The sequence below is a fragment of the Mauremys mutica genome, chromosome 14 (genome assembly GCF_020497125.1).
Source record: "Mauremys mutica isolate MM-2020 ecotype Southern chromosome 14, ASM2049712v1, whole genome shotgun sequence".
In the NCBI taxonomy this organism is placed as follows: domain Eukaryota; kingdom Metazoa; phylum Chordata; order Testudines; family Geoemydidae; genus Mauremys; species Mauremys mutica.
The window spans coordinates 3481873-3496317 of record NC_059085.1 but is presented as its reverse complement, the minus strand read 5'-3'; the positions used below and the strand labels follow the sequence as shown (position 1 = coordinate 3496317).

Sequence of the window (14445 nt, the reverse complement as noted above, 5' to 3'; positions counted from 1 at the left end):
AGTTGAGCGGAAACAATAAAGTGACTGGGAAATGTTCCATCAAATAGTTGATATGTTAAAGCAGTGGTCACCAACCAGCTGATCATGATCCACTGGTTGATCCTGGAGACTCTCCCAGTCAATTGCGATCTCCAGTGGTGTAATGGGGCTGCCCGCTGCCACTAAGGCAGGGTCCCTGCCTATCCCAGCCCAGGCTGCTCCCAGAAGCAGCCCAGGGGAGGGAGGGGTTTCCATGTGTTGCTCCTGGCTGCAAGCACTGCCCCCGCAGCTCCCATTGGCCGGGAATGGGGAACTGTGGCCAATGGGAGCTGTGGGGGTGGTGCCTGTGCCTGTAGAGGTGGGCAGCGCGCAGAGCCATGTGCCCCCGCAGGGGCATGTTGGCCCCTCCGGGAGCAGCATGGGGCCGGGGCTGCCCGAGGTAAGTGTCGCCCCCTTCAATGGGCAGGTTCTGAATGGCTCTGCAGCATTAAGACCAGGAGTAGCATGAATACAACAGGCCCAGCTGTGCTGGACCAGCATTTCTCTTCTACCACCCAACCTGCAGCCTCCCAGAGCCAGGCCCCATAACTTCTTCTGCACCCCAACCCCCTACCCCAGGTTCAGCCCGGAGCCCCCTTCCACACTGCAAACCTCTCGGCCCCAGCCCAGAGCCTGCACTTCCTCCCAAACTCCAACCCCCTGCCCAAGCCCGGTAAAAGCAAGTGAGGGTGGAGGACAGCGAGCGACGGGGGGGTGAGGGGGGATATGGAGTGAGTGAGGCAGGGCTTCAGGGAAGGGGCGGGGACTTGGGGAAAGGGTGGGGTACATCCTGAGTTGCCCTTAAATTCATAAAAAGGCTGGAGGCTACTGTGTTAAAGTGCTTAGCATTAACAGACCAATGTGATAAACAGGGGACAGAATTCACACCTCTTAAGAGCTATTGCTGCAGTCTCTGTTTTCAGACTCAGGAAGACAGCACTGCATCAGTTCATATTTGGTTCACTGCTGGAAAGTTCTTTCTCCTCCCCACCATCAGGATGTCTAGAAACTTTCAGCAGAATATTTAAAAAACTCAAATCTCAATCTGTCATGTGGGGCACAACATATATACCCAGAGGGTTGGCATTTGACACCACAGTTTTAGATGTACATAAGCAAGGTGCTGTATACTCTGTGTCTTGTGCATTGTTTGTAGGATCTACTCCTGGCTACAGAACTGTACTCCACAATTTAAAATTTTCATTAAAAACCTCCACACATTTTTAGCCCTTAAAGTTATGACAGTAACTGTAAATGAAGCAAGGTCATTGTTTTGAGTTTGAAACAATAGCTTGGGAAGTGTGAGCTGCCCCATTCATCTCAAAGGACTGAAAGCGCTGAAATCTTGTGATGACAATTTAAAGTGTTAACACTAATTATTTAAGTGCTCATATTTTAGCACAAATATCCAGATGGCATGCTTAATTCTACACTCCCACATACATATTTTCTCATTTACAAATGAAACTGCTGCACAATTTTCAGTCTGCCACAGAATCCAGGACCCTTGCTAAAGAATTAAGTTTCAGCTTACCACAGCAAACAATTTATCCTTATTTGCTGTGGCAAGCTGAAACTTAAGGTAGCCTTTTCTTACTGTAAATGCACAAGCAGCTAATTAATATGCTTTTAATGAGAACTTCACAAAATGTTATTATATACAGTGGTTAAACTACAATAAAAGCCAAGCTGAGTGCACATATGCACTAAGGAGCTCCATTTTAACACCAGAAGTATGAATTTATAAAAACTGAAATGCTTAAGAATTTCTATTTAAATAGTACTCTCACTTTAATCTTAGAAAATTCTAATACCAAATGTACATCTATTACTGTATAGGGTTTCAACACTGATTTTGATAATGCAGTTTAAAATTATGGATATTAGCAACAAAAAACTAGCTTACACAGTAACTTTAAAAAGGGGAAATTTACATTAGTTTCCACTAAGATTCCTATAAGTATATGACATTGTACTATATCTACTGGTTTTGTACCAACTATATTTCCCCAAGAAACTTCCATGCAGTTAGAGAATTTTCTATTATTGAATATATTTTTCATTTTTTTAATAGATTCATAATAAGAGCTTCTGTGTTTACATTATACTTAATTTTATAAGCTTAATTACATCATAGCTTTTTATGCCATTTAAATATGTCTAAGTGTTCAGTAACACTATTATTAAAATACAAATTGCATAGTTCACTACATAATCTCAATTTAAACATACAGCACTCTTCACAGAATCATAGAATATCAGGGTTGGAAGGGACCTCAGGAGGTCTAGTCCAACCCCCTGCTCAAAGCAGGGCCAATCCCCAGAAAGATTTTTGCCCGAAATCCCTAAGTGGCCACACAACCCTGGGTTTAGCAGGCCAATGCTCAAGCCACTGAGCTACCCCTACCCCCTCTTATTCCATATACTCATAGTATAAGGCTACACAAATTAAATAGGATTCCCATTCTGAACTTTCCGCCAAATGTTAATTGGTTAGTGATGTTATCCTTCACTTCATTCAGAATGTAAAGTTATTTACTGCACTTTAATGTTGGTGTGTAATTTTAGGCACTTTGATGCCACAGTGAGGAATGTAGTATAAATACTAAGATATGCTTGAGTATGTGTGGTAATTAATCTGTATAGTATTTCTGACATTTATCCTATTGGCACTGTTAGTCTGTATGCTTCATCAATGTAAAAACTCACAGAACTGCAGAAAGACATTGCACTGTGGAATCTAGAGATTTATTGCATCCATGATTTTCCTTGATCAATGTCCATGGTGAACCAGATCTTCTCATTAGCTCATATGTGACATGCAATCTGACATAGGAATTCAGCCAATTAATCTGTGAAGCCTTGTGTCATGGTCATGTTGGCAGATTGTAGCACAGCAGGTGCCACCTAACCCCACAGTCAAGGAGAGCAGAAAACAGGAGAAATTCAAAAAGCAAAGAACAAAAGCAAAAAGTGAAACTAAGTGGAAGGCTGAATAAAATATTTGTATCTTTTGATACAGCAAGAAATGGGTTGACAATGGAACAGGTTATAAGCAGGCTTAGAAGGATTCAATTTTTAAGATGATACGTGTTAGTAAATGTTGATTTCACTGTACACAATGACAAAATATTTCCATCGATAATCAAAATATACAGATAAGCAAACTAAGAAAAATGCTGCTTGAGAACTTATTGATTTAAGAATATTTACTATATATTATGACATGTGGTGTAGACAATCTGGATTTTAGAAGTTTTTGAATCTCAATGTCTGTCCCACAACTGTGAAAATTTAAACAGATAAAAATAAAAAACAATGCTTTATAATTTCAGCTGATATCAATGTTTATTTTAAACAAAATAAAAATGAAATTCTGCCAAGCCTAGTAACAAGGATACAGCACTGGTGAAAGGTGCCAGATAGTACAACAGCTGAAAGTCTCAATGAACCTTCGCATTCTCTACAGCAGAGGTGGGCAAACTTTTTGGCCTGAGGGCCACATCTGGGTATCAAAATTGTATGGTGGGCTATGAATGCTCACAAAATAGGGGGCTGGGGTACAGGAGGGCATGAGGGCTCTGGTTGGGGGTGCAGGCTCTGGGGTGAGGCTGGGGATGAGGAGTTGGGGGTGCAGGAAGGTGCTCCGGGCTGGGACCAAGGGGTTCGGAGGGTGGGAGGGGGATCAGGGCTCAGGCAGAGGGTTTGGGCATGGGAGGGGGCCGGGGGACAGGCTCCGGGTGGTGCTTATCTCAAGCAGCTCCCAGAAACAGCGGCATGTCCCGCCTCCAGCTCCTATGCAGAGGTGTGGCCAGGAAGCTCTGCACGCTGCCCTGTGTGTAGGCGCCACCCTAGCAGCTCCTATTGTCTGCGGTTCCCAGCCAATGGGATCTGCGAGGGCAGCGCTTGGGGTGGGGGCAGCGTGTGGCGCCCCCTGGCTGCCCCTACGTGTAGGAGCTGGAGTGGGGACATGTCACTGCTTCCGGGATCCATGCGGAGCGGGGCAAGCCCCAGACCCCGCTCCCCAGCTGGAGCGGGGCAAGCCCCAGACCCCGTTTCCTGGTGGGAGCTCAAGAGAGGGATTAAAATATCTGGAGGGCCGAATATGGCCCACCTCTGCTCTACAGGAAACCAGCACAGCCTTTTCTGCAGATGATAAGATATCAGAATGTTATATAACTTCAGACTAAACCTGGAAAGGAACAGATCACCAGGCATCTCTGCAGCCAAGAGTTTGTTCTCACTAATTCTGCAATCTGTAAGTACGAGGAGACAGTGATGTCTCTAAACAGCTCTTCCCACAGCAAGCAGCCTGCAGTTATAAACTGGTCATATTGTGATACCACCAGAAGAGACAGTGCTGACTCCTGACCTGGTTTCAGCAAAGATGGAAGAACCTATAGGATACAGTCCAAAAGAAATCTGATCTATTAAAATCCATTACCAAAAATCACACTAGAAAGTTATGTCAGAAAAGTAAAATGTTCACTATAAGCATTCACTTTAATGGTTATCTGAGTAATAGCATGCGAGTTCAGAATTAAATGCTCAACTATAATTAGTGAGAAATTATACTTGCAGAAAACCTTAAAACATTACTGAATTATGAACTGTGATGAAACTGGAAGCTGTGTTTGTGTTGACAAGATATTTTATCTTGCTTGGAAGAACACACACAAGCTCGCTCAGACTAAACATGGAAGGAAAGCACATCATGAGACAGCAGCTGAAGAGAAGGAGGCAATGAAGAGCCCATCATCAATGTGCAGGAGCTGAACTTACCTGAACTTGCTTGCGAAGTTTACTGCATTCATCTGTCAAGACCTGCAGCTGGAGACGGCTCTGTGCAGATTCCAATTCCGCCTGTCTCCGCAACATCTGCTCCTTTTCTAAAGAGCTAAGTAGAGAAGAAAAAAAGAAATGATCATGACTGGACACAACTTAGGATGTTCCTCTGGGCTGCAGCTCTATTACCAGTGTAGGTTAAAACACAGCCACGCTCAGGTAAGCTTAACAACACTTTCAGTAAATCCCACTGAATCTTGTACTCTATCTCCTTGCTCTGCCTCCCGGCCATTAGCAGTTAGCCAGTTATTGTGGGTTTTTTTTTTGTTTTTTTTTTTGCATAAACAACTTTCCCATCTGAGTTCCCCTCCTAATGATTTATTGGAGGTGAATAATGGAGGGGCCTTAGTTATGCATAACAGTAACTGTGACCTTTTATCTAGTGGCTCACAAGGACTATTCTATTACTTTTCTAAAGACAGACAAGCCCTTTCCATCAATCACAAAATAAAAAAGTGAATACGGAGGAAAAACACATTCTGTACATTTCCTATGTAAGAATTCGACAGGTACTGAATATTAACAAGCCTACAATACAGCCAGACACTGACCTGTAATAATACCATGAGCCTCAGGTCCTTTTTTTTTTTAAATTACAAGTGACCCTAATACGACACAGCAGGAAGATGTTACTAATACAGCTACATCAGAAAAAACAGATACTGTTGTGATGCCTAAGACATTCTCCAGAGAAGTCATAAACCAGCTCTCAGACTAATCTATGCCATGTTGTATATTGAGTGATAGAAATTTTGACAGTAACACATTTGTAACTTTTCTTTTAAGTGTCCTTTACATAAAGGGGGAGCAAGGACACAGCATATAGGAATAGAGTAAATAATTTGGGAGTTTTTAGTGCTGCTGTGTTCTGTTTCAGAAACTGCTACAAACCAGTCAGAGCAGCAGTATATGCATACATAGGCTTGCATGTTTGCATCTGTTTAGTAAACACAATTATGTGGGACCTAACTGCACCCTGTGGTTTTGTCATATGATTTTTGTTGTGTAAAAAGCAAAATACAACTGCGTTTGTTTTAGTATCAGGGGTTGATATTAAGGAAGTTTCCATTACAAACATCCGTAGCGAATATCTATATTGATGATATTATGAGTTACATATCACAGAAGATTTGGAAGAGACCTCAGGAGGTCATCTAGTCCCACCCCCTTCTCAAAGCAGGATCAACCCCAACTAATTAATCCCAGCCAGGGCTTTGTCAAGCTGGGCCTTAAAAATCTCTAAGGATGAAGATTCCACCACCTCCCTAGGTAACTCATTCCGGTGCTTCACCACCCTCCTAGTGAAATAGTGTTTCCTCATATCCAACCTAAACCTCCCCCACTGCAACTTGAGACCATTACTCCTTGTTCTGTCATCTGCTACCACTGAGAACAGTCTAGGTCCATCCTCTTTGGAGCCCCCTTTCAGGTAGTTGAAGGCGGCTATCAAATCCCCCTTCACTCTTCTCTTCTGCAGACTAAATAACCCGTTCCCTGAGCCTCTCCTCGTAAGTCATGTGCCCCAGTCCCCTAATCATTTTCTTTGCCCTCCGCTGGACTCTCTCCGATTTGTCCACATCCTTTCTCTAGTGGGGGGCCCAAATACTTCAGATGTGGCCTCACCAGTGCTGAATAGAAGGGAATAATCACTTGCCTTGATCTGCTGGCAACACTTCTAATAATGCAGCCCAATGTGCTACTATAGGCTTCTTGGCAACAAGGGCACACTGTTGACTCATATCCAGCTTATCGTCTACTGTAATCCCCAGGTCCTTTTCTGCAGAACTGCTGCCTAGCCACTCGGTCCCTAGTCTGTAGCAGTGCATGGGATTCTTCCGTCCTAAGTGCAGGACTCTGCACTTGTCTTTGTTCAACCCTCATTAGATTTCTTTTGGCCCAATCCTCCAATTTGTCTACGTCCCTCTGGACCCTATACTAGCCTCCAGCGTATCTACCACTCCCCACAGTTTAGTGTAATCTGCGAACTTGCTGAGGGTGTAATCCATCCCATCCTCCAGATCATTAATAAAGATGTTGAACAAAACTGGCCCCAGGACCGACCTCTGGGGCACTCCACTTGATACCGGCTGCCAACTAGACATCGAGCCGTTGATCGCTACCCATTGCGCCTGAAGATCTAGCCTGCTTTCTAGCCACTTTATAGTCCATTCATCCAATCCATATTTTTTTTAACTTGCTGGCAAGAATACTGTGGGAGACCGTATCAAAAGCTTTGCTAAAGTCAAGGTATATCATGTTCACCACTTTCCCCATATCCACAGAGCCAGTTAGCTCATCATAGAAGGCAATCAGGTTGGTCAGGCATGACTTGCCCTTGGTGAATCCATGTTGACCGTTCCTGATCACCTTCCTTTCCTTCAAGTGCTTCAAAATGGATTCTTTGAGGACCTGCTCCATTTTTCCAGGGACTGAGGTGAGGCTGACCTGTCTGTAGTTCCCTGGATTCTCCTTCTTCCCTTTTTTAAAGATAGGCACTATGTTTGCCTTTTCCAATCGTCTGGGACCTTCCCAGATCACCACGAGTTTTCAAAGATAATGGCCTTTGGAGACATGGATATGTATCTAGAGGTCCAAGAACAGCTTTACTGAATTTGAGAAATCAAATATGAACATAAACGTAAGACTAACAGCACATATCTGCAAGGGGGCAGAGTTAAGGATGTGTATTCTAGCTTAACTTCTATATTCCTATCCTGGCACTCTGAGCCTAACGAAAGAGAGGAATTCAGATATCTTGGATGGATTGCAATTACACTGGAGGGAAGGCAGCAGTGAAGTACAGGGGAAGAGGAGATGTGAATGGTCAGTGGGAGAGGGTGGCAGAAGCAGGAAAGGTACAGCCTGTAGGGAAGATTTTCAAAGACACAGTTAGTTTTTCAGTGGGAGTTAGAAGCCTGATAGTCATTTGTTTTATTTAACATCTCCCCACTACCGTGTTTTGCAACATCACATCCAGTGTTCGCAATGAATTATAACATTACAGAGATCAAAAACACAGCATCATGCAACGGCACGTGTGACACATGGCCAGAAAGGGATAAGTATCCTGCAGGATAAATGACCTAAATTCAACTTTTAGAGACATATTGGTAGATAATATTTGTGTTTTTACATACTATATTGTTAGAGGTTAACAAAGTAACCCAAGGGTTCCTGTCTATGCAATATCACTGTATTGATCTCTCTTTGAAATGTATAGCAAATCACCTGCAAATGGTGGAAAAAAGGCAATTGCTTTATGTTAATTCATGTAAGCTAATTACCAGTGATGCTTAGGAAATATGTCTACTTCAAAATCTCGATGATTGCTTATTGTTTGCCCAAGGACTCTGCGCTCTCAAGAGAAGGCCTGGAACTGTATAAAGGTCTCCTGGGTCCTGATTCTTTTTATCTCAGATTTGCTTGATGCTTTATGCAGGGGAAGCTTGAGTTATAAGACTAAGATCTCCAGTCCCACCTGGATCACCCTGAATATGAACACTGGACTATAATCTATTGACTAATTCTGAAAGAACTCATTGCAACTACAAAATTCACCATCTCCACTATGAAACTAATCTCAGAACTGTACTCATGTCTGTATGTATACTGATCTTGTAACCAATACTCATTTCTTTTTTAATAAATTTTAGTTTAGTTAATAAGAATTGGCTGTAGCGTGCATTTGGATAAGATTGAAATATTCATTAACTTGGGAAGTAATGTGTCCAATCCTTTGGGATTGGTAGAACTTTGAGCAGGGGGTTGGACTAGATGACCTCCTGAGGTCCCTTCCAACCCTGAGATTCTATGATTCTATGAACTTTCTTATATGATGAATAAGATTTTCAGTAATCCTCATCTTCATCGATTTGGGTGTCTGGGTGGAAGCCCAAGGCTGGTTGCTATAAGGGAACTGTGTTTTGGCTTCTGTGAAACAAGTCAGGTATTGTAGAAGCTGTTTTGTGTTGGCTTGGTAAACCTAAATATTGGAATATCTACCAGCTTTGGAGATTGGCTGCCCCATTCTTTGCCGTTTGCCCTAATTGATTAGCCTCAGTATGGCCCTCCCGGGACCCTGGTCACAGAATGCCAGTTAAAATATCTATTTTCACTGCTGAAAATTCCTTCCTCACCCATTTCTGATTAGCAGTTAGGGTAACACAGGACAGCTATATTAGGAGATGATGAGGTCACTTGGAAGTTTCACCATGGTAGCAGTATTTTAAATAAGTACTGATTTGAAAAGAGAGTTTGAAAGAGTTTCCTGAAAGTGGAAACGATCTAAGGAAGCTGAAATGATGTTTTTCTCAGCAATACTAAGATTTAGGAAGGACCTGGGATTCTGCAACCTTTAGCCTTTATTGGATTTTATTATACTATTTGTAATTGCGTATAACAGAAAATTTTCCACTGTACATGAAATTATACCATAGAAATTACAATGGCTAATTTCATCCTGGTTTTTGGTTTATAATGAATTCTAAATGTTCATCTTAGATGTAGTCAGACTGGCTACAAAATAGTTTCCATATCATATTACATTTTTGACAATAAGATGAGACCACTTTTTAACGCATATGTAAAGAGATAGCAAAGTTAAAGTCTACTGTTCACCCTCACTGCATTTCTGGACAAGGTGTTTCATTTCTCATGTAAAGATGAATTAGCAGTTAGTTTGTTTGGGATTTTTTTTGGAAGGACTTAGCACATTCTTCAGCTGTGGAGTTTTAACATATACCACCTAAGCTTTCTTTAGTCAGCTCTCAGTTCCATGTGCAAGGACACAAAACCCAAGAATCCAATTCTAATAGGGATCCTTTGTTCCAGAGAACACATGCTGAATACAGCATGATCTCCATATTTAAGGCAATCATAATACTGGCACTCGAAGTTAAGACAGTGCATAGCCAGTTTCAGGGAGCATAGCTAAAAAAAGGCCTAGGTAAGAGTCAGGCTGCATGAAATCAGTTTTCTTTCTTAGGGTACGTCTACACTACGGGATTATTCCGAATTTACATAAACTGGTTTAGTAAAACAGACTGTATAAAATCGAGTGCACGCGGCCACACTAAGCACATTAAATCAGTGGTGTGCGTCCACGGTCCGAGGCTAGCGTCGATTTCTGGAGCGTTGCACTGTGGGTAGCTATTCTGTAGCTATCCCATAGTTCCCGCAGTCTCCCCCGCCCCTTGGAATTCTGGGTTGAGATCCCAGTGCCTGACAGGGCAAAAATCATTGTCGCGGGTGGTTCTGGGTAAATGTTGTCAGTCATTTCTTCCTCCAGGGAAGCAACGGCAGACAATCATTTTGCGCCCTTTTTGCCTGGATTGCCCTGGCAGACGCCATATCATGGCAACCATGGAGCCTGTTTTGCCTCTTGTCACTATCACCGTATGTGTACTAGATGCCGCTGACAGAGGCGATTCAGCAGCGCTACACAGCAGCATTCATTTGCTTTTGCATGATAGCAGAGATGGTTATCAGCCGTACTGTACCATCTACCATGCCATTGTAAATTGGCAATGAGATGACGGTTACCAGTCCTTTTGTGCTGCACCATCTGCTGCTGTCATAGGTGCCCCTGGCTGAGATCGGCTGGGGGCGCAAAAGACAAAAATGGGAATGACTCCCCGAGTCAATCCCTCCTTTACGGTATCTAAAAATAGAATCAGTCCTGCCTAGAATATGGGGCAAGTGTACTAGAGAACCAGTGTATCAGAGAACCAGAGAGCACAGCCGCTCCGTGTCTGATCCCGCAGAAATGATGAGCTGTATGCCATTCACAGGGGGTGCCCCTGCAACAACCCCACCTGTTGATTCCCTCCTCCCCTAGCCTTCCTGGGCTACCGTTGCAGTGTCCCCCCATTTGTGTGATGAAGTAATAAAGAATGCAGGAATAAGAAACAGTGACCTGTTAGTGAGATATGAGGGGAAGGCAGCCTCCAGCTGCTATGATAGTCCAGACAGGACATTAAGCAGTGTGGGGGAGAGGAGCCCAGCATCCCGCTGCTATGATAGTCCAGGCAGAACAGAATCTTTTCTTTACACATGAAGGGCAGGGGCTGATGGAGCTCAGCCCCCTGTTGCTATGATGAAGACGGTTACCAGTTATACTGCACCATCTACCAGGAATGATCAGGAGTTTTTTACCCAGGCGCCCCCGGCTGACCTCACCGGAGGCCAGCCAGGAGCACTCACGGGCTGATGACAGATACCAGTCCTTTTGCACTGCACCATCTGCCACAAGGCTGATGATGAGGATGGATATCAGTCATATTGTACCATCAGCCACCCATGGGGGGGGGGCGGGGCGAGGATGCTGCCGTTGACTGCTGCAGCATCGCGTCTATCAGCAGCATTCAGTAAACATAGGGTGACATTTAAAAGAGTCAAGAGAGGATTTTTTTCCCCTTTTACTTCTGGGGGTGGGTGAGGGAGGTAAATTGACGAGCCTGAACCACCACGGACAATGTGTTTGACACTACAGCCATTTGGAGCTCAGCCAAGAATGCAAATGCTTTTCGGAGACTGCAGGAACTGTGGGATAGCTTGAGTCCTCAGTCCCCCCTCCCTCCCTCCATGAGTGTCCATTTGATTCTTTGGCTTTCCGTTACGCTTGTCACGCAGCAGTGTGCTGAGTCCCTGCTGTGGCCTCTGTCTGGAGATTTTTTAAAAATGCTTTGGAATTTCATCTTCTGTAACGGAGCGCTGATAAAACAGATTTGCCTGCCCATACAGCGATCACATCCGTACGGTCCATGCTGGAGCTCTTTTTGCATTTGGATTTCGGACTGCATCACCACCCGTGCTGATCGGAGCTCCACGCTGGACAAACAGGAAATGATATTCAAAAGTTCGCGGGGCTTTTCCTGTCTACCTGGCCACTGCATCCGAGTTCTGATTGCTGTCCAGAGCGGTCAGTGGTGCACTGTGGGATACCGCCCGGAGGCCAATACCGTCGATTTGCGGCCACACTAGCCCTAATCTGATATGGCAATACCGATATTAGCGCTACTCCTATCGTTGGGGAGGAGTACAGAAACCGGTTTAAAGAGCCCTTTATATCGATATAAAGGGCCTCTTAGTGTGGACGGGTGTGGCGTTGAATCGGTTTAACACTCCTAAAACCGGTTTAAACGCGTAGTGTAGACCAGGCCTTAGGCATGTACATGTGGGACAGAGATGGTACATCTGAGGTGTATGCTCCATACCTTTTCATGCGCTCCTGTTCACTGGTGTCCAGTGCTTTCAAAGTACGGGCATACAGGACCACTACGTCAGAACGCTTTGCCTTCTTATTGCACTAAAATAAAAAGTAGGTTCAGTTTATCCCTAGGAAATTAACATTCAATTCGAACCCAAATTAAATATTCCTACTCTGTTAAATATTTTGAAATTCCTCTTCAAACGTTGCTATCCATGTGGTCATTACAACCTTAATCAGGACTGCTATTTTGAAATTTTAGATCTGATTTTCTAGTGCTGCATTCACCTTTCAGAAAACATCCCTCTGCTGCCCCTGGTCTTGTGTTTCAAAACCACCAAGTACCCAGGACAGCCAGATAAATCCTGTGAGCAATTCAAATGCTCATGCAAACATACAGTCCCTACCTCTACTTTGAGAGCAGCAAGAATCAGGTACTACTTGAGTCTATTCATAACTCTATCATGTACGTGCTATGTGGTGTTAGCAAAGTCACTTAATCTCTCTGTACTTCAGTTTCCCCATCTGTAAAACTGGACTGGGGGGACTGCAAGGCTTAGTGTTCAGAAAATGCTTTGTAGGCATCAGATAAAAGAGACTACAGACGGACCATATCAAGCAGCCTTTGGGGAATCCCACATTACTTCATATCTTTTAAATGCAGGAATATCTACTGTTTAGTAGTATAAAGACATACATCATTGTCACCGTTTCCATGTCCGGCAAAAGATTGTGTGTGTAGAGTAGTAAATGCTTACGATTGCTTCCCTAGCACCCAACAGCAGTCACTAGTAGGATCTAGAATGTGAAACTATAATAGTAACTTGCACTCAAACCACCTTTTCTACAAAGCCACGTGCACAACAACAATGTGCAAATCAGTTCAAGAATAAGCAACTGTAAATGGAGAGAAAAAAACCTAGGGCTAGCTCGTCTTTTCTTTAGAGCGACAAGCCCATACGTCTGTTAGTCTATAAGATGCCACAGGACTCCTTGTCGCTTTCTATAAGCCCATCTCAGACACTTCTCAGGTTGCTATGTCATTAGAAGACACTCATCAACCAGCCATAGGCATCCTTAAGATCATCACACAAAAATACATAATGCACTACTAGAATGTTTAGCAGGAAGATGTAATAAGACACCAAAAGTCTAATCACTCAGGATATCAACTACTGTGTTTCCTGGAGCATCTCCCCTCCACCCTTTGAAAGAGAAGTAAATGATAGCAAGAATGAGAAATCACAGAAGTTTAAGAACAGAATTTCAAGTCTGAGGAATGCCCGCTGAGGATTTTGTTCTGAAAAAAGTTACACAGATATGACAAGGATGAGAAGCCAGAGGCAGATCTGAAAAATGAATTCTTTTGTTTAACTACAGCGTAAAACACCAGACTCTGTTTCAGCAGGAATCCCACTCAAAAGCAAGCAAAACTGGCAAAACTATACAATGGCTTTTTTGAGAGCTACTGAAACCTTGGGCCCTCAGGTAAGAAGGCTAGGAAGTGACGGTTGGCTCTTTGCGTTGTAAATTGAACACTATTCTTGATCTAAAAAAACAGTTTTATCAAAAAGTTAGGCGTGAAACTATGTTTCAGAAGAGTGCAGCTAACACTGAGGCAACATTACACTCTGCAAAAACATAAAAAGCTATAAAATTGGTTGGTTTTTTTTTGTTAAAACCTCAAAACATTAGGAGGACTAGAAATGAACAGTTAAATGACAAAGCCCGTTTCCCAATGCCACATACTCTAAGTGAGTGAAGTTATGTCTACAGTGCAACTAAAAACCTGCTGCTGGACCACGCTAGCCGACTCAGGCTAAGGGGCTGTTTAATTGTGGTGTAGATGTTGGTGCTTGGGCTGCAGCCTGGGCTCCAGGACCATGCGAGGCAGGAGGGTTCCAAAGCTCAGACTGCAATCCAACCCTGAATTTTTACACCACAATTAGACAGCCCCTCAGCCTGAACCCTACAAGCCCAAATCAGCTGGCATGGGCCAGCCGCAGGTTTTTTTTATTGCAGCACAGAAACACCCTTAGGTTATGCCTGCACTTAAAACACTATAGCAGTGCAGCTGCACTGAAGGGAGGGGTGGTGAAGATAATCCACCTCCCAAACAGGCAGTAGGTAGGTCGATGGAAAAATCTGTCTACTAATGTCTACACCGGGGATTAGGTCAGTATAGTTACATCTCACAGGGTGTACATTTTTCACACCCCTGAGATATAGCTATACCAATGTAAATTTCTAGTGTAGACCAGGTCTAAATCCCACCCTACTTATTCCTGCCCAAACTTAATACTGCCCTATTAAAATCTGGAAAAATATATGCTATGGTCAAAATAAATTAACAGATATTGGAAATGATCTCTCAA

General features: G+C 43.5%; 1 protein-coding gene across 8 annotated transcripts in view; it reads right to left on the bottom strand.

Moving 5' to 3' along the window:
* Positions 1–14445, bottom strand: part of RFWD3 (ring finger and WD repeat domain 3) — a 53475-nt gene that overhangs the window by 25943 nt on the left and 13087 nt on the right. For all 8 annotated transcript variants that reach the window (XM_044987498.1, XM_044987492.1, XM_044987495.1 and 5 more), the window contains 2 exons: positions 12078–12169; positions 4801–4915 (listed from right to left, as the gene is read on the bottom strand). In XM_044987498.1, the coding sequence (XP_044843433.1) occupies positions 4801–4915; positions 12078–12169 (207 nt within the window). The remainder of the gene's footprint in view (positions 1–4800; positions 4916–12077; positions 12170–14445) is intronic.